The sequence below is a fragment of the Cebus imitator genome, unplaced genomic scaffold, assembly GCF_001604975.1.
Source record: "Cebus imitator isolate Cc_AM_T3 unplaced genomic scaffold, Cebus_imitator-1.0 Scaffold131, whole genome shotgun sequence".
Lineage (NCBI taxonomy): Eukaryota > Metazoa > Chordata > Mammalia > Primates > Cebidae > Cebus > Cebus imitator.
In genome coordinates, this window is record NW_016107446.1 from 462,420 (window position 1) to 489,249 (window position 26,830).

At 50.6% G+C, this 26,830-nt stretch overlaps 2 protein-coding genes and 1 long non-coding RNA gene across 12 annotated transcripts in view; 2 read left to right on the forward strand and 1 right to left on the reverse strand.

The window, feature by feature from the left end:
* The first annotated feature begins 4,437 nt into the window (after positions 1 to 4,437).
* LOC119473083 overlaps positions 4,438 to 26,830 on the forward strand; it is a 60,312-nt gene continuing 37,919 nt past the window's right edge. Inside the window, exons 1-2 of one of the 3 annotated variants that reach the window (XM_037742961.1) lie at positions 4,750 to 5,086; positions 5,316 to 6,822. In XM_037742961.1, coding sequence (XP_037598889.1) covers positions 4,872 to 5,086; positions 5,316 to 5,373 — 273 coding nt within the window. In that variant the 5' untranslated portion in view covers positions 4,750 to 4,871 and the 3' untranslated portion in view covers positions 5,374 to 6,822. Of the gene's footprint in view, positions 5,087 to 5,315; positions 6,823 to 26,830 lie in introns of those variants that run through there. The other 2 variants (XM_037742960.1, XM_037742962.1) reach the window with 2 other exon arrangements.
* On the forward strand, positions 6,998 to 10,088 carry POU3F3 (POU class 3 homeobox 3). The gene has a single exon (XM_017541089.2). The coding sequence runs from the start codon at positions 7,040 to 7,042 to the stop codon at positions 8,540 to 8,542; it is 1,503 nt and encodes a 500-aa protein (XP_017396578.1). The 5' UTR covers positions 6,998 to 7,039; the 3' UTR covers positions 8,543 to 10,088.
* LOC119473084 lies at positions 17,008 to 25,112 on the reverse strand. 8 transcript variants are annotated; one of them, XR_005202248.1, is made up of 6 exons: positions 18,995 to 19,449; positions 18,628 to 18,734; positions 18,351 to 18,483; positions 17,988 to 18,239; positions 17,359 to 17,380; positions 17,008 to 17,163 (listed from the first exon to the last, which is right to left on the reverse strand). It is a non-coding gene; the product is annotated as an uncharacterized LOC119473084 (long non-coding RNA). The 8 variants fall into 8 exon arrangements; XR_005202252.1 differs by lacking the exon at positions 18,995 to 19,449 and adding exons at positions 23,794 to 23,837; positions 24,078 to 25,112 and having other exon boundaries at positions 17,008 to 18,239; XR_005202251.1 differs by lacking the exon at positions 18,995 to 19,449 and adding exons at positions 23,794 to 23,953; positions 24,078 to 25,112 and having other exon boundaries at positions 17,008 to 18,239.

The window sequence follows — 26,830 nt, forward strand, 5'->3', positions numbered from 1 at the left end:
TGCTCGGGTTGAAAATCACAGATTAAAATGTGTTTGAGTGTGCCTGCTTTGCTTATACTGTTCCCAGAATCTCTTGACCCTCCTAGAGTACCCACCACTTAAATCCAAACTCTGACTTACTAAAGTTCATGTCAGAAAAACTTCTCCTGGTTGGAACCTGGTTGACTTGGAGCTGGGTTAGAAAGAATAAAGTGTCTTTTCCTCTCTTGCACAGGAACGTGAGAGCCATCACGTAACGAAGCCCTTACTAACAGGCTCCGTGACACATTCACAGGTGTGTTCGCCTACTGAACCGTGGAAGCCAGCTTCTCACTTCCAGTCACTCTGGGCTTCCCTTTCCTAGTCACACTCTCTGAATCTCCTTGGGAAAATTCTTAGTGACAAACTGGCTAATTCTGAATCAGTCCGGATCTGCCCTTCACTACTTTAAGAACTTTTCCAGATATCTTTTTTGTCCTTTACCACAATAAAGTTCAGTCTTCAGTGGCAGTATGTAAATATCTCTGAGGCGGAAACCTTGTGCTCTATTGAAACTTTTCTTCAACTGGGTTAAGTAATGCACTAAAAAGTTTCAAGCCCACAGTTACCTCTAACCCTTGGCTATTTTGTATTTTCCTTTCTCTGCCAAGCCTTTCAAGGATAAATCCAAAATCTTTCTAAAACCATAAGTGGTAACAAGAATGAAAGTAGCCACTAAATATCAAATGGAGTAAAAGTGATCCTGGGCCAGTGGACTAAATCTCCAGGACTCAGAGTTGCATTTAGAAGTCAAAGCATGTATCAGGTTGAAGAACTTTCATAATTTAAACAGATAATACCTTATGATGCATTTCGTTTCCTTGACTATTTCGCTTCCTTCAAAACAACAACAACAACAACTAAAAGGTAGATTCTTAAGTAGCCTATTAAACCCCCTTAATAATTTTCAAAAACTATTCTTGCTTTCGCATCTCATTTCTGTTTTCCAGCCCAGAATACACTTCACTGAGAGAAATGGAGGAATAGTTTTTGAACTGTATTTCTTTCTGGGCCATTTCACAGACATGGGCCAGTGGGGGATGGGGAAGTCATTGTCCTTGTATTTTAAAACCCTGTATTATGCAATGAATTCACTCCTCATTGTGACTATGCATAGAAAGGTAGGGGTGTTTGAGCAGATTTGCTTTTGAAACAGCTACATTTTACTCAGTACTCGCTAAAACGAGTCAGTGCGCCCCCTGCTGACAAGTCAATAGTGCTGCTCCTGAGCAAAGTTTATTTTGTTCAGTAAACCGTGTCACATAAAATTAACAACAACCAATAAAATTAGCTTATATGTTTCAACTGTAAAAGTCCAAAACAAAATAAAGCTAGTTTTAGTGGCACTAGAAATCTCTAGTTTGGCTTCTCTTTGGCTGGACCAAGGTCCTTTTATCTAAAGCCCAGTGCACAAACATATAGCTTAATGTGACTAGTGTTCTTCCTTTTATTTCTTTCTCTATGGCAACCAATATGCTCTGCTCAGAAATGTTCCCCATCAAGGAAACAAATGATCTTCAGGGAGCAGCTCTATATGGCATCTGGTCCAATGGAGCACACAGAGTTAACCCCAGTCAAAAGCAACGCTGCCAAGCACGTAAACAAGGAGTGGAAAACTGGCGATTCTTAGCCCCCTCCCCAACTGAAACCTCTTCCTCCCTCGTTACAAACCGTTTCATTGATTTGGCATCAACTGTTTCCAAATAAATTGCCAATTCTAAATTGCAAGGTGTTCTGTGTAAAAAAGTGCAATAAAATTCCAGCCATTGGATTCTCCCCCCTCATCATCACGGACGCAGTATCCTTTAAAAGAACAAAACCAAGAAGCTTTTAACATTTTCTCTGGCCTATTTCACTAAGGTAAGGCACTCAAATGGGCCTAGACTTGGCCTAGCTGTGTCCTCCAGTCATGTTTATCTAATTAACCGCACCTAGCAAGTAACTGTACCCTCAATTTTCACAAAACCCAGAAACAGTGGCAAGGAGGAGACAAGTGGGGCTGTCAAAAATAGAAAACAAAGTGAAATCGACTCTGCGATGCTAAAGCTCCAGCGTCCTTTGGCAATGAAGCGTAGGGATGTCCTGGTTAGTTTTGATTGATCACCCTCTTTCTGATGGGCTTTCACTACCGAGCTGGGAGGCTGCAGCTCCCCGCCTGCTCCCCAGACACAGCATTAACCAGGGGTGCCCTGACTTCCTGCCTGGCTTCCTCCTCCTCCAGCTCTCTGCCTTCTCTTTGCCAAGTCCCCCTCCTCTCTCCATCCCCCTGCTCCCAGCGTGCGTCCCCCTACCCCAATCCAGGCAGGCACACACAATTCAGAACATCACCACTGGCTACAGAAACAGGGTTCCTTCCCCTCTAGTCCTGATTCTCTGGGGGAGGGGGAGAACAACCCCAATCAAGAAATATTTATGGACAGTATGCTTAATAATCACTTCTTTTCCAGGGTTTCTTCCCCAGCACCCACCTTCACAATCAACCACTAAAATGAATAGCATTCTCCCCCCACCCCTCCAAAGTAAAGTGGCTTGCTGTGTGGGGCTTTGGACTGAGTCCATCTTTTTATGTAATATTTTAGCAGGGTTGAATTTTTTTAACTCCCCCCCAACACATCTTCCCTTCCTTCCTTCCTTCCAACAGTTGCTCTGTGAACCTCTCTTGTCCTAAGCAATGAAAATAAGCTCCTAAACGTACAAGAACATAAATAAATAAGCCAAAAAGAAGGGGAAAAAGAAGAGAAAGCAGGGAAAGAAAATGAAAAAAGACTTACCGAGCAAACTTCCAGGGTTAGGTTTTTAAATAAAAGGTTTTTTTGTTTTTGTTTTTGTTTTGTTTTGTTTTTTCAAATAAGGTAACTGGGTTGGGGGTGGAGGGGAAGGTATATTCTCAACTCTCCAGCACCGTTGCGTCCTTAGCCTTCCCTTCACACTGACGCCTCGAAGCCCAGCTCTCCACTAGTCTATTATTTTCACCAAAATATATGAAAATGTATGCAAATGAAAATCAGCACTAACTGTTCTCCCCTTGTTATATACTTTGGATTTTTTTTTCCAGACAAAACAATCACATTCGCAAAGGGAGGGGGGCGGATGGGGTGGGGCAGCGTGGAGGGGGGGAGAGGCCGGGGAGCGATTCGAGAATTCTGTACGGCGAAAGGGGGGAGGAAGAAGGGGACAGACCTAGGAACAGGAGCGTATTTCTGTTATCAAGGAGCACAACGTTTTGGGGGGCTTCCCAAACGCACACACACCCTTCTTGAAAAGAAAGAAAGTGGATCTGTTTGCAGAGGCGCTATCACGTTACATCAGGCCACCTGAGACTGCTTTTGAAAGCGTGTACTGTGAAATTCATAGCAGTAATTTAGACAAAATCCTCACTGTATATTAATGAAAGGCGGCCCCATGGCTCTGTTCCTATCCTCCCCATTCAGTGTAAACAAAACCACGAGACTCTCTCGGTTTTTGAGCCGGATCCAAGCAAAATCGGCAGGAAAGGAAAACACGGGGTGCTGGCACCGACTATTCAAACGTCTGCACCTGGAGATCTCAGATTTATTCAATGAAATCTGTGTTCCATCTTTTATACATACATATACGCATACATAAATATAAAAAGCGACCTTTGGGGGACGCAGAGGGAAAAAAATCCGTTGTTTGAGGTTTAGTTACCACTGCCTTTCATATCTATACCTTAGCAATAATGGCTTTGCTAAAATCTACCTACGATGGTATCTCACCCGGCAAGCAGGAGCTGGACAAGAGCCTACATAAATTCTACGCATCTAGTGTTAATCTTGAGATCACGCAGAGGCTGCGTGGCTGCAGCTGGACAGAGAACTCCTGCTTTCACTGAGTTCACCTAACTGCGCTCGGCAGAGGCACGATACAGAGGGAGAGAAGGGCAGGCCGGTTCACATTTTAATCGAAGCGCACCGGCAGCAGCTCCTCGTCTGCGTCCTGGGCCGCCGCTCCGGCTCGGGACTGCCAGATGCAGGCGCAGGCTGGGGGCCGCGGGCGCAGGGCCGGCGCACCCGCACCTGGGGGTGCGGGATGCACGCACACGCACGCTCATTAAGAGCCATGTATTTATTGAATGTCCGAGTTGGGTTAGTTCATTGGAAATCCCCGAGGAGGGTTCAATTTGCCCTTGTTTTCGTTGCCACTTTCTCTTTTTTCTTGGTTCGCTGAGGTTCCTCTGTGCAGCGTTTCCGCTTGGCCGCGTCTCCCCCCCCCCACCCCCCCCCCCCCCCCCCCCCCCCCCCCCCCCCCCCCCCCGCCTACTGGGTGCACTCCCCCTCCCGTCCCCCTTAACTCTTTCAGCTGGGCTAGAGCTGAGAAAGCGTTTGTCGCCGCCAGCCCCATCCACCACACAAATCCATCTGAGACAGAAAGGAAAGAAAGAAAAAAAGCACCACCAGGCATGCCTAAGAATAGGGAGCGAGCAAACCCCCCACCGCTAACACACACACACACACACACACACACACACACACACACACGACGAAGCGGTGGAGCAGAGAAGGGCGCGGCTAGCGGATCCCGGTTCTTTCGCCCGGCTCCTGCTGCCACGGGAATTCCTAAAGCCATGGAGTCGAATACACTTACGATGAATCTATGGGGGAAGGTCGGACTGATTGCTTTTCAAATACATCGCACGGCTCCGCTGACCGGCACCCTCCAAACTCACAAGGGCACGCACGCTACTTGCACGAATCCCAGAGGAGGGAGGAGGGAAGAAGGGAGGGAGAGCGAAGGAGGGAGAGAGGGGGTGGGGAAGCGAGCGAGCTGCGGCGGCGAGCGGTCCGTCTCGCACGCGCGGGCATCGCGCTGGTCCTGGGCTGCAGGTTTCCCAGATGATGGCATCCGAGAACTTAAACAAAGGGGGCCGCCGCCGGCGCGCAGCGGCTGCGGAAAGTTGCGGTGGCGGATTTCCAAGGAGCGTAGTGGCCACGACCAGAGCTCTTGTCGATGCGAGCCCCCGCTTCCCACCCCCGCCGATCAGAGATGGGGGCTGGCTGGTGAAGGGAAGAGGAAACTTTGAAACCACTGGGGACACATCTGTCTATAGGTATTAGCTTGAACGGTACGTCTGTGCCGCGCGCTTTACAAATCTCTGGCGGGGCGGGGGGAGTGGGGTGAGCAATCCGACGCGTACTAGGTGGGGTGGGCAGGTTGCTATTTTTCATGTTTCCCTCTTCGTTTCGTTTTCCTTCTGATTCTCTTCCCCCACCTCCACCCCCACCCCCCATCTCCCGTCCCTCCCTCCCTTTTATCTCCCCTTTCTTCCCCCGGCCCAGACCTATTGCGAACGCCCGGAGCCGCCGAGGGAACGCCGATGTCTGGGCCGGACACTAAGAGTTAAGATGTGGCGGAGGGGGCGGCGGGGGAGGGGCGGGGAGGGGAAAGTGGCGAAGGGGAGGGAGGCTGGGGGACGACAGATTTCCAGCTTCTACGACGCTCTGCCTAAATTAAAAAGCAACCAATCGGAACGGCCGGAAGGGGGGCCTCGCGTCCCGAGCCAGTCATTCCCAGCCTGCCAATCACCCAGCGGGTAGCCAATCAGCGGGGGCCCTGGTGCTCGACTTCCTTGTATTTGGGAAAGTGTGGTGGTGGGTGCGCGCTCGCGGCGGAGGGTAAACATTCGACAGTCCCCGCTCTGAGAGGGAGGGACAGAGAGCGAACTGTCAGATCGGAGAGCGGGCGCCCGAGAGGGGAGAGAGAGAGGGAGGGAGAGGGAAAGTGAGAGAGGGAAAGAGAGCGCGAACGAGGGCGCAGAGCGAGCTCCTGCTGCAACTCTGCTCCAGCACGGCCAGCGCCAGCGCCCGCCGTCGGTGCACTCTACGAGCCGTGGAACGTGCACACTGGAGTTGTTGTGTATCAAGGATCGATCCCCTATATGCACACACACACCTCCACCTCCACCAATGCACTCTTCTTCCTCCTCCTTCTCCAGACAACTGCTGGGAAAAAAATAAAACACCAACCCCAACCGTCAGCAACAAGGTAACAGAGCGATTCGACATCATTTTTTTTCCTGTTCAATTTTTTCCTTGTTATATTTGTTTCCTAATTTCTGCCCAAAAGGAAAGATGTCGCATCAGACTGTGACTGTTGCGAGGAGAATGAAAAAGGACTCTTGTTTCAGAGGCAACCAAAAGCTCCGGCAATAGCAACTTCAGAGAAATGCACCATCGCAAGAAGTTTTCCTAGGACAGAACAAAACTTGAAACCAGAGGACCAGAGGGGGAGAGCAGGAGCCAGCCTCCCCTCTCCGCACTCGCGAGCAGCCTGCAGCACCACGCCTTCAAGGACGAAAAAAGTTTTACTACTCTAAGGGAAAACCAGTGAAATGTGTTCCTGAGGAGGAGAGGAGAGAGCGGACCAGAGAAGGAGCGGACCGGTTGCTGGTCATCCGTAATTTGGCTAAAGAAGAAAGGAGCAGCTTCTTTCTTTGTTGTCTCCCGTGAAACCTTCACTTAGCAGGTGGACGGAGCCCTGCGGCCGGGCAGGGTCCGGGCTCGCCCAAGGACAGGAGGAGGAGGAGCGGGAGCCCGCGCGCCCCGGGAGAGCGCCCCAAGTGCAGGTCCCCGCCCTGCCCGGCGAGCCCCACTGGAGCCAGCCGAGCGCGCCGGGGCTGGGGGGCGTCCACGACCCCCCCTGAAAGGGGTGGCCACGGAGCGCACCTCGAGAAGCGAGCCCCCCTCCCCAGAGCGCTGCTCCTGCGGCTGCTGCTGCTGCTGGTGACCAAGGCCGGCCGGCGACCCCCGCGCCCTGCCGAGCGGCCTTGCAGCTGCAGCCGGGGGCCGCGGCGGCGGCGGCGGCGGCGGGGGCGGAGGCGGCGGCGGCGGAGGAGGAGGCGGCGAAGGCGGCGGGGCCGGCGGGGGCCCGGGGCGGGGGCGGGGAAGGAGGGGGGAGGAGGCGGGAGGCGGGAGGCGCGGCGGCGGCGGCGGCGGCGGCGGCCGCGGCTGCTGCTGCGGCGGCGGCGGTGGTGGCGGCGGTGGGGTGGCGGGAGCGGAGCGGCATGGCCACGGCGGCTTCTAACCCCTACCTGCCGGGGAACAGCCTGCTCGCGGCCGGCTCCATTGTGCACTCGGAGGCGGCAGGGGCCGGCGGCGGCGGCGGTGGCGGCGGCGGCGGCGGCGGGGGCGGTGCAGGGGGCGGGGGCGGCGGCATGCAGCCGGGCAGCGCCGCTGTGACCTCGGGCGCTTACCGTGGGGACCCGTCCTCTGTCAAGATGGTCCAGAGCGACTTCATGCAGGGGGCCATGGCCGCCAGCAACGGCGGCCATATGCTGAGCCACGCGCACCAGTGGGTCACAGCCCTGCCCCACGCCGCCGCCGCCGCCGCCGCTGCCGCCGCCGCCGCCGTGGAGGCGAGCTCGCCGTGGTCGGGCAGCGCCGTGGGCATGGCAGGCAGCCCCCAGCAGCCGCCGCAGCCGCCGCCGCCACCGCCGCAGGGCCCCGACGTGAAGGGCGGCGGGGGGCGCGACGACCTGCACGCGGGCACAGCGCTGCATCACCGCGGGCCGCCGCACCTCGGCCCCCCGCCACCGCCCCCGCATCAGGGCCACCCCGGGGGCTGGGGAGCGGCCGCCGCTGCCGCCGCAGCCGCCGCCGCCGCCGCCGCCGCCGCGCACCTCCCGTCCATGGCCGGGGGCCAGCAGCCACCGCCGCAGAGTCTGCTCTACTCGCAGCCCGGGGGCTTCACGGTGAATGGCATGCTGAGCGCGCCCCCGGGACCCGGCGGCGGCGGCGGCGGAGCGGGCGGCGGCGCCCAGAGCCTGGTGCACCCGGGGCTGGTGCGCGGGGACACGCCAGAGCTGGCCGAGCACCACCACCACCACCACCACCACGCTCACCCGCACCCGCCGCACCCGCACCACGCGCAGGGACCCCCGCACCACGGCGGCGGCGGCGGCGGCGCGGGGCCTGGACTCAACAGCCACGATCCTCACTCGGACGAGGACACGCCGACGTCGGACGACTTAGAGCAATTCGCCAAGCAGTTCAAGCAGCGGCGCATCAAGCTGGGCTTCACGCAGGCCGACGTGGGGCTGGCGCTGGGCACGCTCTACGGCAACGTGTTCTCGCAGACCACCATCTGCCGCTTCGAGGCCCTGCAGCTGAGCTTCAAGAACATGTGCAAGCTCAAGCCACTGCTGAACAAGTGGCTGGAGGAGGCGGACTCGAGCACCGGCAGCCCCACGAGCATCGACAAGATCGCGGCGCAGGGCCGGAAGCGCAAGAAGCGGACCTCTATCGAGGTGAGCGTCAAGGGCGCGCTGGAGAGCCACTTCCTCAAGTGCCCCAAGCCCTCCGCACAGGAGATCACCAACCTGGCCGACAGCCTGCAGCTAGAGAAGGAGGTGGTGCGGGTCTGGTTCTGCAATCGGCGCCAAAAGGAGAAGCGCATGACGCCGCCCGGGATCCAACAGCAGACGCCCGACGACGTCTACTCGCAGGTGGGCACCGTGAGCGCCGACACGCCACCGCCGCACCACGGGCTGCAGACGAGCGTACAGTGAAGCCAGGGCGCAGCGCGATGAGGGCCGCCGCCGCCGCCGCCGCCTCCGCAGCCGTTGTCAGCACCGCCGCAGCCCCCGCCGCCGCCGCCGCCGCCGCTGCCGCCGCGCGGACCCTGCACCTGGGCCGCTTCGGGCTTCAGCCCAGGCCCATCCGCCGCCCTCCCCTCCGCCCAGAGACAGGCATGCCCGCCCTTGGAGGAGAAAACACGGGAGAGACGGACCCAGGAGGCATTTTTGCAGTCCAAGGAAGGAGGGGCCAAAAAATAAAAAGCATAATAAACACCCAAACTGTTTTATATACATATATAACAAACAAAACCGGAAGAGAAAACGGGGCGATCATGAGATCTCGTTTATACTGTGGTGGTGTTTCGTTTTTGTTTTTGTTTGTAAAGAAGGGTGAAGATGCCTGACGCACTAAAACTGCACTGGTGAGGTTTTCCCACCCTGAGATGATCTACAGGGCAACGGTGGACGGCACCTGCCTCGTCTTCTCCTCTTTGAAAAAAAAGAGAGGGTCCCTTTTCCTTTCACTTTCTTCCTCTAAAACAGCTGCCTAAAGAGATCCACGGAAACTTTATTTCCTGGGAGCGACCTGAGAGAAAACAGAGGCACCCGGTTCCATTAGGGATGATGCCGTGCTCTGGGACCCTGTTTTTCTTGGCCATAATAAAGTCATTTGGAAACAAACAAATCAACTCTGAAACGGAAAGGAGGGGGAAAAAAAACAATCTCCGAGAAAGAAAAATAATAATAATGATTAAATTCACAGCTTCTGAAACTAACAGACTGAATAGCTAAGCCAAAAGAAAAGTATCCTCAAAGTAACCTTGGAAATAAAAGCATCGGGAAGGAGCAGAGGGAGAGGGGAGTGGCGAGAGGCCCGGGCTGAGTCGGGTCGCAGCGGGCGGGCGGACTGGGAGCGGAGCGGGGCCCGAACCAGCGAGGCCGCCGATCCAGGCCCGGCCGCGTACTCAGTCTTTGACGACTGCCATTCAGGGTGGACAATGCCTAAAGATTCCACCGCTAATATTTTTTTTATTAATATTTTTTATTTTTTATTTCTGGACTGACTCAGATAAAGGAATTTAGAAAGACTGAGCACCAGCCGCTGCACTTCTCTGGACTTCTCTCCTCAGTCCTTTGCCAACTTTGATTGAATGGGTGCTGTGGATGTGATTATATAATACTGCCATTTCCAAGCAGTGTTTTTGGTAGGTTTTAATAAACAGACTTTTCAAAAGACGGCAATATAGAATTGTTAGATCCGTTGTTGATCTAAAAATATTTGCTTTATATTTTCATTAAATGACTTCTTTTAATATTTTATTCAGAATACTTATGAACTGCTGCAAAACGGTAATTTATTTTTCCCCAGATCTTGTATTACGTGTTTTTTTCAGACGAGCACAAATCAAAATGAAATGAAAATATGGACAGTTGTTAGGTAATAAGGGTATCTTTTGATGTGATCATTTGATTGTAATTTAATTTGAGTAGTGATTCCGTAAGAGCTGATCGAGAAAATAAATTTGTTAGAATGAAATAGTCTGTGTCTGATGCGTAAACACTGTGTGGGAAGAAAAGAGTTCTTTAGGACATATTTTTTTACTAATGAAAATCCTTAAGTAATAGCGTTGAGGAAGTAGAGCCTGCTCCACTTAAGGTACTTTTGGAAATCTAGAGAAAGCATAGACATTGCTGAGACAGTATTTTAACATAGTAGTCATTCCTCGTTTATCCATAAACTCACAATATTTCCCCCTCCCTTAGTTTTAGTGAATGTCTTTAGTGTTTTTAGGTGAGATTGCCTAAATACTGACCCTTTTCTTGGCGATACCTGTGTTTCTTATTGAAAGATTGAACAAGATCACCAGTAAAAAACGAGCCAACTGGTTATTAATGGTTAATACAGCCCCTCCTCCCAAGTGCAGCTTTTTTCTTCTCTTGCCCCCTCCCAACATGTTCCTGTCTCTTTTCTCTTTTTCTCAAGACTATAGTTGTTAAGAGTCACTTATAAGTCTATAAAATATTTTGATATCAATTACTTCCCATCAATAACTATATGTAATTAAAATTAAATTATTAATCTTTTTGGGTTTTTTCCCCCTGTAATGAAAGAGTATAGTTCTAAAATCTTGACTGTGGTGTACACTGCATACCATCTGTACAATTACCAACTCAGACTTAAGGTTCTATGTGTCTCTGTTTTTGTCTCTCCCCAGTGTGATTCTATATCTTCTTTACTGGTGCTGGGGGTTTTAGCTTTTAGGTCGCCTTTCAGATAAACCCTGCATCGCGGTCACATTGATCAAGTTAATGTTTCAATATTTACAATGTGGGAAAATGAAAATGCAATGCCTCAGGTTGTGAATACTTAAGACGCTAAAGGCTCTGCTTAGTTGAGTCCCTACATATTGTACTTAAAAAAAAAAAAGTATTTAGTGGTGATAGAGCAAGGATTTTATAGACAGATTTCCCCCAATCTCACTTAGCTGTCACTCACTTCTTTCCTCCTTCTCTCGTCTTCACTCCCTCTCCTGTGATATCAATGCAGGGGTTAAAAAACCCAGAAAACTGTGAGAGCAACAAGGAACAGTTATTTCTCCCAGACAGGCTCTGTGTCACTTTCATAAATCAAGCCCAGCCAGATGGCCATGTATTGGGTTGCATTATTTTAAACACCAAATCGTACTAAAAATCACAATCATTTTGATTTGTGAAATCTGAAAAAGGCCACATTTATTAAACAGAGAGAAGAAAAAAAATGAAGACAAGAAACCACAATTTAGTTTTCTTTGCCTTCTTGTTCCCCATTTCTCTTGCTGCTGTAATCCCTATGCCCAGCAAATTTACAACCTGGAGTGGGGGTGGGGGAGAAGTTCACCCTTTTGGGGGTGTCTACAGAGGCAAGCAAAGAAGTCCTCATGGGAAAGCTCAGGACTGGTCAGGTTGTTTTTATGTGGTGGATACAACTGGCACGTGAGATGGAATCTTGTTTTTCCTACGGGAATGGTGGTGGTTGATTAGACAAGTAATGGGTCTATTAAAAAAATTTAGGAGGTATCTGCTTACTTGATTTAGCTGACAACAAAAGAGCTAACATTAGATTTCACACTGTTTTCTATTAAAAAGCAAACTTTGCTGATTACTCTGGAAGAATCCCTGATTTGGGGGTAGCAGAGTAACTTTTAATTGGAGAAGCCGGGAAAGCAAGCCCATTTTGTTTCATTATTTTGCATTTTATAAAGTGAGCTAATGCTTGCACTCCATTTTTTTAATCAACCCTTTGAATGTAATTACAAAATGAAATTCATCGTTGAAAAACAAAAGAGGGCAGATATAACTGAGAGGTTTTGTGCTAAGGCTTATATTGTTACACATGTAAATAATGAAAATATTGTTATATATCACCAGATCCTTTTAATGAATTTGGTCATTGTGTTCCTTTGCAGCGCAAGTGTCTTGTGCTTCGTAAAGTGCCCATTTGTTTCCTCCATTTCAATCCAATCCCCCCTCCCCTTCCAACCCAAAGGAAAGTGACAAAGTTCTGTTCCATCAGCCTGGCTAATCCCAAACTAGGCCCATTTACAGTTTACAGTCTCCTGTGGCTCTTGATCAGTTGTCCAAGCCTCCGTAGGGTCACCTCACTCCCACAAACATCTTCCCCTGGCAAGTCTGTGAGATAAATCATTCAAGGTGTATTTAAAATAGTCACTTTGCTGTTTTTGCTCTGCCTTTTTTTTTTTTTTTTTTTTTTTTTTTTTTTTTTTTTTTTTTTTTTTTTTTTTTTTTTTTTTTTTTTTTTTTTTTTTTTTTTTTTTTTTTNTTTTTTTTTTTTTTTTTTTTTTTTTTTTTTTTTTTTTAGTGGTTAGCCAAGGACTACTTCTTTGTTCCAAAATAGAACTGTTCATTATTGATCTTTAGCGATTCCCTCTGCTGCCCTGTAGCCTCCAGTGTTTGCTCATGACCATGCTCATAATTTGTTTTGTATGAATGGTTTTCAACATTCAGAGAATAATTGGTTCTAATATTAAATGCAGTATATACTATTGATAGTTTTATCGATAAGTGTAATATTTTAAATAATTTTAACAATTAAATTTGTTTTTTAAATTATATATTTGTAAAGTATTTATCCTGTTGGAAGCAACAATATATTGTTGTATTTATTCGTTTATTTTTGTAATAAATGATCAACCTCTTTAAGCTAAATCAAAAATGATACTTTTATATATTTATACAAAAATGCACTTTAAGAGATGGGCATATTTGCACTAATTTGTATGTAAATTGAGTAAGATCCATTAATAACTTGTAGCTTTCAGAACTAAATTGAAGGAAGAAACATTCTCTCCACATGGAGTTTAGTTTGCCCAAGTTCCAGGGTAATTAATCAACTCTAAAATGGATGCAACAAGAATTGGCAGTGGATGCAGACTTGAAATTAATTATTTAAAAGGTGGACCTGATTGTTTTTGTTAAGGCAGAAAGACAAAAATTAAAGAATTTTCTTCTTTCATGAAATGCACGTGGCTGGCTGCAACGATTAGAGCAGATGCTATGTTTCAGTGATAACCTAATACCTGACTGTGCTCAGACATCAATGTTGGGAAAGGGAGTTGAAATAAGAGATGGGAGTTTGAGGTTATCAGTGACCCAGAAACAAGGTGATATGAAAAAAGAAGAGTTGTGCTAGATTAAAGAAAAAAAAATTCGATGATCTATAAAATGACTGTGAGTGGAGAAGCCGTTTATCCTGGTCCTGCTACTAACAGCATAAGCAATCAGCACAGGTGTTGTCGTTGTTGTTGTTCAGAGTGATGAATTTGAGAATTGTGGGGCAACCTCTCAGGCTCTCCAAGTTCTGTAGGTCAGTTGGTCATCTCAGCTCCACAGGGCTGCTGGTCTGAGGCCCTGAAGGTCACCCATGTGACCTCCTGGGTGCGGGATCCTCACAGTAGGTTTGACGTTGATTTCAATAAGGAAAGCAGAGGGCTCTGCGTTTGCATCCTGAACTTTGCAGCCTAGGAAAGGAAATAGTGCGCAGGCTGGAGGAGCTGGGGGTGGGGGCAGCGGAGATAGCAGGAGGGGTACTTGTGTAATCAGATTCTTTGATTTTGTTAGCCTGGCTCATGGCCTATTAATTAGATTACTCTCTCTTTCATTCTTGATTTCACATCCGTGTTTGTTCCTGTATCCTAAAATGTGGGCGCGAGCTTGGCGAGCAGGAGCCTATGATGTCACTGCCGGCCAGAGGCGGCCGCCTGGCCTTCTGGCGGGCTGTGGGCTGCGTTCTTGATGAGACCGGTCTTCCTCAAGGAAGAGTCGGCTCTGGAAGTGACCTCAGAGGTGTCTGGGAAGAGGGCAACAGGCATTCTCGTGGCGGCACGTTGTGTGCGCTAGTGTGTGTGCGCGTGCCGTGTGCTTGTGGGTGCGCGTGAGGGGAGGAGAATGCGGAAATTCGCAGTCTGGACCCCGAAGCCCTAGGGATGCAGGCGACTGGGTCAGGTGTAAGGCCTGCCTCCGGTGAAAACCCGGGATCAGAAGAGGCGGAGGGGGAGGGAGACCCGGGGCATTCGGTAGTCCAAAGCTCGCTTCTCTCCGGGAGGGAGGGCAGGGCTGGGCGCAGAGGTAGGGCGGTGACAGTCGCGGTGGGGCGGCCGGGCGGCCAGACTGTGGCAGCTGCTGCGGGTCCCACAAGTTGTTTTCCTCGTGGCGACCATTCAGCAAAACGCACGATCCTTTCTCAAAGATTTAAATTTCGCGGATGAATTACCATACACCGGTTGCTTAGCAACTAAATTCAAGCAGGGCTAAGAATATGCAAGCTTTTTGTATTCTCATTAATAAAAATGCCACTCTGACACAGCAACCCGACTTTGGATCACTGCAACTTCTGTAAAAGCCGTAGGAGAATACAAACCGATCCTGCCTTTCAATTACAGATCAAAATGGCTTGAAACGCGATGTTTTGTTCATCTATCTTCCTAAAAAGCGATGTAAAAAATAACGGCTTTCGAGAGCAGTAGTAAATTCTTCTTTTTTAATGGAGTTGTCTATCGGGGTTACTGATAATTGTCAACTGAACCTTTTTGAAACACAGGTTTAAATAAACCTTTTTATAAACATTTCCACTCCCCCCCTCAGTCCCTCCTACCCTCTGATCCTATTCTTCCCTGGCCTCATAATAACAATTATTATTGTTATTATTATTATTCGGGAAACACTCAAGCCTGGGGAGCCCTAGAGACTAAAGGGCAGTCAGCAGAGTAATGAGCAAACTTGGGACCTAGAGAAAGTCCGTGAGGAGCGAGGGAAAGGGAAACTTCTCAAAGTTTCCTTGGAAGGTTGAGGAATTTGCTGGAGACTGGAGTCGGCTCAGGTTCCAGAGGTTCTGTCGATAACTTTCTGGGGAGCTTGTGGAAAGAAAGGTTAGAAATGTTGTGGGTCTCTGCGCGATGTTTGCGGATTTTCCGTTCTAGGGGTGCAGCCTCCTCCCGGGAGAATTGAGTTGCCGCCCCCGCTGAGGACTGTGGAGTTCAGAGGGGCTGAGTTCAAGGCCTGGCTGTGTCGGCCTCTCTCTGAAATCCCCATCTCTGCTGCCCAGGGCCCTAGAGCCCTGGAGCAGAGGACAAAGTAAAGACGGATATGGACCCGTGACCCCTTGGGTCTTCCAGGACTGTGGCCCAGACCAGGGCCTGAAATTGACATGGAGGGCGTACGTACTCTGTTTGTCTTCCAGAAGGATGCGGCGCGTGGAAGGAGATGCACTGGCTGGTTCCAACCCGTAATCTTTCGCTCGGTTCCCAGTGTGCGGGGCAGAAGTCAGAGCAGAACGGCCTAGTGCACTGGCAGGTCTCATTGTTTGGGAAGACACCGAGGTCCAGGCAGCTGGGACTGTGGAACGGAGGCAAGGCGATAGGCCGTAGGCGGCTTTGTGGAAGTTTCGCGCCACCAGGCCCTGCGCGCCGCACTGGGCGGTGGAGTTCTTGGGTGGCTCCCGGCGCTTGGCCCACGCCTCCGCTTCCCGCGTGTGGGAAACTCTAGAGCCCTACAGGCACCAGGGTAGACTGCCTGTGCCTGGCCCGGTGACAGTCACCCCACCCCCCCGACCCCAGATCCCATCTCCGCCGGAAGATTGCAGGCCTGGGCCTAGGGACGATACTGACTGAAACCGCGGTGTGCGGGCGCCGGCAGCAGGGCAAGGCAGGGGACTGTGCCCAGTCCGCCCACCAAGGAGATCGCACGCCGGCTACGCTTCTGAAGCTGCAAACTGAGGCCGTGGTCAGCGTTAGAAAGATCCAGGGACAAAAGCGAAACTCCAGATTAATCCCCATAACATTCCCAGGGAGCCATCCTTCCTCCCCCCAGTACTTAGGTAAACATAGAGGTGCCGCCTCCCCAAGTGAGCCTGGAAGTTTAAACCCCACAACTGACTCTATTTAAACCGATTTCTTTCTAGTGAGTACCAGAAAACAGTGGAACTTAAACAAACCATAAGTGGAAATATTTGCTGTGTTATAGCATGCTCAGAGGCATTAAAGTTCATTTTTTTATCCCAGTAAAACATACATAATGAACAGAGAGCCATTTATTTACAAATACAAATGTCCGAGACAAGCCACATTCCATGTATACAATTCATTAATGGAATTTGTTCCTTTTCCTTCCTTTGGAAACGGAAATTTTGGCTTTTAAAAATGGCTTGGTTCTGGGGAGGGGTAGGAGAGCAGTTAGTTTACCTGGTCTTTGAAAAGGGAGCAGAAGCGCCCAGCCAATTCCTGTCTGGAAAGAATGTTAAACAGTATAAAATAACCTTTTAAAATAGATGGAGAGGTTTTTGTTTTCTTTTTTTACTCTTCAGAAAGGAAGTCTGTTGGTTGTAGTTGCTGTCACCAGAATTGCCCAGTGGAAATGGGCTGGTAATATCACCCTAGTTGACACGTGCATGTGCATATGTGTGCACGCACGTGAGTGTGAACAAAATTGCATTTTAAATGCCTTAAGCTGGATGGGAATATACCAAAATTGTATCTGTAAAATGTGCTCAGTTGCCACAGTTTTAGAAAGTCCGTGGAAATGTGCCCACTGGCCTGCCTCCTTCCTGAGAGTGTTAGGTGATGACTTCCTAGTCACTGGCATGACCAGGATCAATTACCTGGTGAGACTGAGTCTGGTATTTTTTAATTCAGGAAGTTTTCTCTAAGCGAATCCCCTTTCCCTGTAAGTTCATAGAGGGGTGTTGTTTGAGGGAGAGTTGTCCAGAAGAAGGCAGAATCAAGTGTGAATGATCTGTGTGGCCCAGTCAGCAATGAATAAATGTGAAAAGCACAAAATACATCCGAGGTATATCTGGGACTTCGTGAGTTCCCAACACTAGGCATGGTTACAAAGGACAAAAAGAATGATCACTGCTGCCTATGTTTCATTATTGTAGCTACAAAATAATGGAACAGACACTGAGAGGGAACCAAAAACTTTTTAATTTTTTTTTTTTTTTAAGAAAAGGGATAAGAGGTGTTCTGATGAGCTTCCTGGGAGATCACATATTAGCTCTGTCCTCCAGGACTGCCTCTTGGCATAAGGCAGGCCCATTTAGTTGGCTGGAACACTGCACACTGAAATAGAATAGATATTCATTTCAAAGAATTTTCCTTGAGCCAGCCATAAAATAAAAGGTGTCAAAACCCACCATGCTCACTGTACCCAGGTTCAGACAGGGAAACTTCGAGGTGTGAGTGAGGCTAGCTAGATTTGTTCCTTTCTGCCCCTAACAGGGTCTCAGAGGGAGGGTGAGTCTGTGTTTCACTTACATTTTCAAGGTTGAAAACTGTCCTGCAGAGTTAAAAAAAATAAATTAAATAGGTCTAATCAGAAAGTATAGTATCACCCAGAAACTAACCAAATCAAAAGAAATGTCTTAGTAGCTTGGTCTTGAGAATCTTTAGGTGACAATAGTGAAAAAGCCATCGTACAACAAAATAACATCTACAAACTATTTTAAATTAACATTTCATGGGGAGAAATCTTTCAAATTTCAAAATCGCTCAGGCAAGCCTACTGATTCTACTTTGTACGCCTTAAAGATTTCTGCCAAGCAAGGCTTTAAAAACGTTTTGCTCCTGAAAGAAGGTCTTAAACTCTTCCAAGAACTATTTAATAGTTGTCCTGAATGTTTTTTAACAAGAGAGGGATGTTAAGTGAGTAGCCTTGAGTCTCATGCAGCCTGGGGGAGTAGAAGTGGTGGACACTCAAAGCAGGGAGCAGCCTGCACCTGAAACGGGCTGGGCTTCCGCTTTTCAGTGAGAAGAGGAGGCCGAGGTCAGCAGTATTTATATATGTACCTGATCCCACTGGCTTTCCTCTGTTTATCAAAGAGGAGGGTCTGCAATTGAGGGGCTGGAAGTGAGGGGAGAGGAAGACCAAAAGAGAGATCAGTTACCTTTCCTCTTTGTTCCTGGGCCTTGAACTGGGGCTTGAAGAAGGGGAATAAAAGCCCCCAGGGAATGAAGCTTCCACCTCCATTTGCATCATCCTGACACCCCCGCCAGAAAACCAAGTCCTGGCTGATTTGGGGCAAAATGGTAACTTGAGGAATCCCAGTGTGAGTCTGTTACATAACACACAGAATCCTCTGTGGGGAGAGGTGCGCTCACTTGATTTTCTCCAAATGACTGTGTGCAGGCGGAAAGCCCTAGAAAGGAGGACTGAAGACAAGTTAAATAGGAAGACTGTGGGGGAATGGGGAAAAGTGTAACCATATATGACAGGGCACATGTAAGCTTGTGTGCATGTAAAGTCCTACCTCCACCCTCTGTGTGCCAGAGCATCCTTCAGGGATCCTGCCTAGAGCTGCACCTTGGCTCAGCAGGAGTCCATCCTTTACAACGGTGATATGGTGGGGGCAGTGGTACCCAAGGCTACTGGGACTGGTTGCCCTGTGGGGCAGTAGGAGCCAGGTTAGTTCATAACTGCGTCATCCTCAACCAGTTCTTTTTGTCAGAATCCTCAAATATTTAGCCTGGGCAGGCAGGTTACCCCCTCCTCTTTGCGCCCTGCTGTGCCCACCGCAGTCGCCCTACGGTGGCAGGCGAGCTACCCTCGATCATCAGTAGCAGTATGGCGCCGCTGCAGCAACCCGAGGTCACATTCATAAAGCCTGTTCTTCCAGGACAGCATCGCCCCAATCCTGCAGGCGGGACGAACTGTGTTTATCTGCCCCAAGCACGGAGGGGAGACTGTAGCCAACGGACGAGAATCTTGCAGGAGGGGAGGTGGAACAGGGCAGTTGATTCTGGGCAGATCCCCTGTGCCAGGTCCTCTCCGCTGGGGGCGAGCCAGGAGGGAACCGAGGGGCCCGGGAGGAGCTGCTGAAGGCGCGCAGGCTGACAAAGCTGTAACAAAGGCTTCCTGCAAAACTAGTACAAGGATCTTTAAAGAATCACACACCTTGCAGGCGTGTCCCCAGCTCCCGGGACGCCGAGCCCGCTGATTGTTCCCCCGGGCTCCGCAGATGTGCCCGGCTGTCAGCGGTGTGGGGCTGGCAGTCCAGCCTCTCGGCCTCTGCCCGTGAGCTCCCACAGGCCTGCGCGGGTACTGGTAGGTGGCCGCGCCTGGGCCCGCGGGGCTTTGGCAATGGCTGTTCCCCTGGAGGCTCAGTCAGGCGGTGGCCTTGTTGGGCAATATGCCTCGCCCTTGGTTGGCCCGGGAAGGTCGCGGGCTACAATCTGGCCTGAGGAGGCAGGCCCTGAAGCCTCCCCGCTGGGCAAGCAGAAGAGCGTTCGAGAAGCGGGGAGCTGGCGGGGCTGGCGGGGCGTCTGAGTCACCCGAGCTGCAGAACGGACGCCCCCACGACACGCTGTTGGGCACTCACAGTGGCTAGTGGAGCATTTCCCAACGGCCAAGGCTATGCACTCCGACCCTGCTGAGGTCCCCTTTAGTCCCCGAAGATCCAGGTCCTCCCGACCCTCTACCCGGCGCCCCCCGCCGCCATTGAACCCTGGGGCAACCCTGGGACCCGACCTTCAGCTGGTGGGTAGGAATTGGAGGGAGAAGATTGGCGCCCCAACACGCGTAGACTGGGAGAGTTGACATCAACGCGGGAGAGGGATTGGGAAATAGTAAGAAAAAAATCACCCGAATGATCCCCAACTTCACCCCCACGCCCCTACGGGGTTTTGAAGGCTCCGGCGCAGCTCCCATGGGCCTCTCGGAGTGGTGGGAGAGGCGCTGCTCCGGCACCTCCCGGGCTCAGGAGTGGGGCTCAGCGCAGAGCAGGCGGCAGTGAGAAGCTCAGGGCCCGAGTTCAGGGCTAGGAGCAGGTGCAGAAACCCATTAGGCAGAAGTGTTTCCCGTCCACCGGCAAAGTGGATGGTGAGAACACAACTCTGGGAAAGGGCAGGCTTGGATATAAAATATAGTCAGTGACTGTTCCCCTACTTCTTGGTGTCCCCTTTCTTGAACTCAACTCAAGAGAAGCTCAGAAGCATCGCTACAGACCTCCAGCTTCCAGCTGCGGGCACCCACCCGCCAAGCCTCCCAGAGCCCAGGTCTGCCAAAGCTGGTTCAAGCCCTCAGGTCAGACCTGCAGACACATTCCCTAACCACCCTCCCACCACCCCTGGCCTGGGGTGGGCTGGGGCTTCCACCTCCCAAATGACTGCTGCCTTGGGGCCTGCTCTGAAATTCCAGCGGGCTGATCTACCCTGGAAGGAGGAGGGGGAGGCAATGAGTGACACAAGCCCCCACCCCTGGCTACAAACAGTGCAAATGAGATGCATTTAGGCTGATCACGCTACTGTATTTTATGCAACTTAATGTGTCTATGTCTTGTCAACTCTTCTAGTCAGGAAGAATAGCAGAAAAAAACCTTAAAAGATTTTCTATGTGTGTGTGTGGTTTCCAACTATAATTCCATATAGGGTGGTGGGGTGAGGGTGGGGCAGGGAGACTTGCTGACATGAACAACATTATATCAACCCTCCTAAAATGCAATTTTAAGCCACAAAAAAAAAAGAAGGGAAAACAGGTGGGGAAGGGGTTATGGCTCCTGGCAAGAGATCTTGATGCAATTAGGTGGATTCTGGCTGGGAAAAGTTTAAAGCTGTAATGTTTCTTTTCTTTTTTACTTTTTTTAAAAAAAATTTCTTCTCTTTTCTTTTCTTTTTTTTTTTTTTTTCTTTCACTAGCGTGGCTCTTATAAGCCTGGTAATATTTCTTTTAAATAAATGAACTCATTTATATTTATTTGGGTACAGGGGACAGGTCCTGAATAATATGTAGGCCCACCTAGGGGAGTGTCAAGGGTGCCCTAGGAGGGGATAGGTTTTCTGACACAATGGAGGCCCTGTATGGGCGATGGAGTGTCTGTTCTCCTCTTTATGTCAATTTTCAAACAAGTTGTAAGTAGAGGAAATCTGCCTTCAACTCTCACCAGTCTCTCCCACCAGGTGTCCTGAGACTTGAGTGATGTGGGTCTCCTGTAAGGTAAGTGGAGGGGGCGCCAGGTTCTAAGAGACAAATAGCTTCTGGTACTGTGCCCCAGTCCTGCTTCTGCAGTTTCCCCATGCACTTTGGGAGCGCTCTGGAACTCCCCGCAGGACAGCTGGATAGGATCACAGAGTCAATAAACCCAGAGCCAGCGCCACCGCCAGCCCTTCAGGCTTCTTTGCCTCTGACCCCAGAAAGGGGAACAACTGATTATCCTTGCCCTGTTCAGAGGCCCTGCCTCCCCCACAACCAGGCTTAGTGGTAGGCAGAGCCCAAACAGAACTCATTTGCTGGGAGTCTTTGCTGGGAGTTATAAGCCGACTCTTGTGGCAGCCTCTTGCTCCTCTTTCAAGGGGTACCCAGGGTCAGCAGGGAATTTGTTTGAGGGGAGCCTCTGGGTCCTCTGAGTTCTCAGGGTGCCTCGTGGTGCCCTGGAACAGAAATGAAATTGTGTGGATACCTGAAGCTCTCCTCTTTAGATTTGCCTCTGGGGTCGATTGTCCAGTTACAAAAGTGACTAACTTCACTTTCAGGACTCAGGGTCATCAAACATAGGCTGCCCACAGTCTGGGCCAGACCAAAGGGGCTTGTCCCTAGGGAGGCACCAAAGGGAGAATGCCCCAGGCCCATTTCATTCCACTGAGCTTTTTGAACTCCTAGGTGTCTAAGGTAATACCATGCCATCCTGTTACCTGTGCAGGATTCCCTGCTGTATTTCTTGGCACTGCCTGAGGTGTAAGCTGCCCCACTGCAGGGCAATTAACTCTGACAAATAGAAATGGGGAGGGGGGATCATGTGCTTCACATCAAGAGAGGAGGCCACCCAGTGCTCAAAAAGTATCAAAACTTTTCGCTGCTTAGGAGAGCAGTGTGCTTGTCACTAGCAGCTCGGGTTTCTACCATGCAGCCTGGGCATTTCCATACCAACCTAGTAAACACATCAGAACCAGATGCTGGGCGGGTGCTGCTGTAGGCTTCCACCTAGGAGGGAGGTGATGGGGAAACATCCCAAGCCAGGGACTTGAAGTTCATTGCTCCAAACACTCTCTGTGTCCTGAAGGGCTGAACTATGGGACAATGAGCTGAGATGACCTATATCAAGATGAACTGCTGGCTCCTCCAAGTGCCCAGCTGCCTAGCCTGCCTGCTACACAGTGACTAAAGAATCTCTGCTAACTCCCTCCTCCTTTCTTCTCATGGACTCCAGCAGAAATGTATTCCCTTCCTCCCTCCAGGCCTCCTCCTCCCATCCCAGAATGAGCAGAGACTTCCATTTGGGATAAGAAGGGGTGTCAATCAAGAGGCGAGGAGGGCTGGCAAATCATCTTCAGTAATAAAACCAGCCACACAGTAGCCTTTACACCAATATACTGCTCTCAGTAACCTTTTCTTTTCAGTCACGTAGCTTATGACATGCTAAAGCCATTTCAACCCATGAGCAAAAATAAAATTCAAAACCTAGGCCAAATTCCTTCTTTCGCTTTGCTGTTTGGGGTCCCCATTCTACATTTCCTCACCTTCCAACCATCCCAATAGCCATTACTTCATCTGAAGAATTAAAACACTTGTTCCTTAAAATCTTCCAGGGTCTGCTGCATTATCAGAGAAATTGAAGAGAGAAAGCACCCCTGCTCCTTCCTGATTCTGCATCCAAACTAAGTACCATATATCGTGTAACCATCATCATCAATTACACTTTGCATAACTTGACAGAGCCAGAAAGGAAGACTCCATTATTTACCAGCAGTTGCAATAAACTTTACTGAGAGAAATAAATTCAACATTGGCCATAAATACCTCCTAGAGAACTCTTGAAAAACCTAACCTCCGTTATTTTAGCCTCCTATTTTGGGGAAGGAGTGCAGTAAAAATGTTAGGTAGCAGAATTTTAAAACAGCTTGATTACCTCAATTGGATTTGGAGTCCTCTACTCCAGTCATTAGTAATAAAGTCATTAATAGTCATAATTGGTATTTAATTGCTTGATCTGATTGGTGCTTTATTCCTGACTCCATTTAGCTTCCTGGAGAAGTACAGGTGGTGCAGTAAGTAAACGGAAGCCAGCCATTTGCAGGCAACTTTTCAAGCAGAAGGGAAAGTACTTTTGTTATATTTGCAGACATGTGTCTCACACATTTTCTCCCTGCTTTTGGTAAACTATCTAAGAATAAACATTACAGATCTGGATTTTAATTCCTCCAGATGGGATCATAAAGTACCTAGGAGGTAGGGGTGGATGTGTGTGTGTGTGTGATATAGAATTGAGGTCACATGGCTACTGTTCACACTGCAAGTCAAAAAGAAACTCAATGCCCAATACGATCGCAGAAAGAACTGAACAACTGAATCGCCAGTGGAATCCAGTATCTGGGCAAGTTCACTTTTATTCCTTCGCAGGAAGAGGGTCAGCGACGGCCAGCGGAAGTTTCCCCCGCTCTTTGAAGAAAGAGGTAGCGAGATCTGCCAGGCCGTCCCACGCGCGGGCTTCCTGGGTTCCGGGGCTTTCGTGACCTCTTCCCTCATCTCGCTCCCCACTCCCCAAAGCAAACACATACTCTCTCTGAGACACACACACACACACACACACACACACGCACACACACAATCTTCTGTGCTCGGGAAACTGGACTTCAGCCTGGCTCCACCTTTCAAAACCCCCCGGAGAACTTCCTCTGCAGGGCTGCCCCGCACCCACCGGCTGCGCCCTCCCTCTCCTCCGCCCTGCGCCTTCTGTCCGCTTCCCCGCGCTCTGTACTCACCCGGCGCGGTCCTTCCATTCCACACACAGACAGGAAACCGGCCTCTTCGGGACAACATTTGAAACCACATTTTATCAACATCATCAAAGATTAGAGCACACACTTCGGGCTCTGAGCTCCAGAGCCAGCTTCTTGCAGTACACCGGGTATGGGGGAAGGGCTGCAGGGGCGAGAAATCCTGCTTCCAACTGCGATTTCAGCTTTCTTATGGAAATGAACGCGACGGCCCCGAGCCGGGCTCCCGTCCCCAGCCCCCCTTCTGCCGGCCCTTTCCTCCCGCTAACCTCCGCCCTCCTAGTCCCCGAGTTCCCGCGGCGGCCAGGCTAGTGGGGAAGCGCTCGCTCTGCGCCAGGGTCTCTGCGCGCGCGGAAACCCTGGCCGTGGGCTCCCCTCCGCCCTGCCGGCCCGCGCACAGTATTAAATATTCATAGGGACGCTACTTTCTTAAAGGAGAACCTACCGCGCGGGAAAGTTCACAGCCAAGCGGAGGCACAAAAGAAGGTCTCCGCGCTGGCTCTCGAGGGCGAGGAGACGCATCCCTTCTCCAAGACAGTGCGCTTCCAGACTGGCATTAAGGAGAGGACTAGGGAACGGGATCACCTATCGTCAAGTCACTTGTTTTAGAGGGGGTGGAAGAAGAGGTGAACTTGGTAGTGGAGAGAAAGCGCGCTCCCTAACCACCCGTTAAACAGTTATTTTAAAATTAGTTGTCGCATCTAACGCCCTAGGGTCCCCAAGGGGCTTTTCATAAGGAAGTCTGTTTAATTTCACCGGCTTTGGGCGCGAGAAAGGTTGCCCTGTGTTGCTGGAAACGTGCACGCATTCGCTTAGGAAATCAATCTTACACCAAACAATTTCCTTGGAGCGGCTAAAACAGCAGCAACCAAACCTGCACCTGCCCCATTCTCTTAAAAAGAGAGCAGCGGCTGTGAGCGCTGGGGCCGTAAGTCAGGGCGGAGAAAGGGGCTGTCATGTGCGTCCCAGCTCTCCACCCCGCAAGTTCCGGACCCCTTTCCTCTCGCGCACTGTGGCCCCGCGGTCATTTGGAGCCAGCGCTGGATTCTTGAGGCCGCGGCCGGCTCTCTCGGCTTCTCTCCGGGAGAGTGGCCAGGGCCTAGGCGCGAGCCCAAGAGGGAGAGCGAAGGGAAAACGAAGAAAGTTCTCCGCCTGCCGCACAGCTCCTCCCGCGAGCGCGCCCCTGCCCTGGGCCGAGCCGACCCGCGATGGGGCCACGCGTAGTGCCAGGCGACGCCCGTGCCCTGTGCCCGGCCCCGCGCGCGCACTCGCACTCACACACGCACACACACTCACACTCACACCCCACGGTTCTTTTTGTTCCGGGCCAGGAGCATTTTCACAAGTGGTTAGAAAGTATTGGGCGCCATCTAACGGGAGCAGCAAAAAGTTGACGCTGGGTGGAGGTTAGGACCAACCTGGCGCCCAGGATGGGCGGAGGGGGTCTTCTCTCCCACTCTCTGCACTCCTGGTCTTGACCCCCTGCCTCCCAATTACCACCACCAAAAACATACACACATGTTGGAGAACTTCGGAGCCTCCGGAAACCTCCTTGCCCAGGGCCTGGGGGCAACCCTGACTGCCCGCTCTGGGAACTTCCCCTGCCCGGCCTTACCTCCTTTCTGCGTTCCTTAAGGTGCACAGAAGAAGAGGGATCGTTTTGCGCCTGTCTTAATAAGGCCCCTGAGTCCTGCAAGTTTTTCCAAGTCTGGTTTTCCTTTGGCCTGTGATGGAAAGTCCGAAGAGGCCCGGGGCAGGCGCACCTGCTTTTGTTAAGGAACAGCCACCCAATTAAGGAGTCTGAAGCCAGCGGGGCTTCCAGAGGAGGGAGAGGGAGCTTAAAGAGGATAATGGCAAGGAAGCAACTGAGGACTTGGTCCAGCAGTGGCCCCAGGAGAGCTAAAACCTGCGGGTCTCCTGGGAGAAAGGAGTTGTGTCTTGAAGAGCTGTCCTGGGAATTGGGAGCAGCTGTTTGGAGGAGCCTGAGCAGTGGTGAGGCCCAGGAGGGACCTCTGGAGAGGACAAAGGAAGCTGGACACAGGACAGAGGCACCGGAGGGACTCACCCATCCAGAGAGAGCTGAAGCTTCAGGAGGCACAGGCCTCTCCGCCAGGGTTCCCAGCCACCGCCAGGATTCTGCGAGGGCCAGTGGTCCAGTGGTCGAGGGAGGTAATTGGGACCATGCCCTCCTGTCGAGTCAGGGGGCCTCGGTGGAGTCTGGGAACCTAGCAGAAGGGGAGTGTCCCTGGCCAGATGTGAAAGCAGAGGGAAGGAGAGGTGCCAGTAAGGCCCAAACCCCCTCTACTTGGACCCTACAGCTGCCATTAGCCCTGAAGTTGAACAGTGTTGTGGACATATCTTTATGCCTCCTATCAAAGGGTGAGGCATCCGGAGGTAGCTGAACAGGTGGCTGATTCCAGCAGCAGATGATGGACCTCACCAGGCCAGGCTCAAAGCTTTTAGAGCACTGAGGCCTTCTGCCTGCCTTCCTGTGTTGATAGCAGATTAGAATACCTGCTCTTCCTCCATCACAAATGTTATGGAGGTAGAACATAATGTCCGATGTTCAAAACACTTTTTTTAAAGTAGTAAAATATATATGACATATACTTTATCATTTGTACCATTTTATGTGCATAGTTCAGTGGCATTAAGTACATTTACATTGTTGTGCGACCATCACTACCATCCATCTCCCGAACTTTTCTATCTTACAGATCTGAAACTCGCTATTCATTAAGTAATAATTATAATTCCCATTTTCCCCTGCCCCCTGCCTTTGGTAACCACCATTCTGCTTTCTGTCTCTATGAATCTGACTACTCTAGGGAGCTCATATTAGTAGAATCACACAATATCCTTTTGTGACTGGCTTATTTCGCTTAACATCTTCAAGGTTCATCCACATTGTAGCATGCAGCAGAATTTCTTTCCCTTCTAAGGCTGAATAAGAGCCAATTGTGTATACACACTATATTTGGTTTACCCATTCATTTGTCCACGGACATTTGGGTTACTTCCA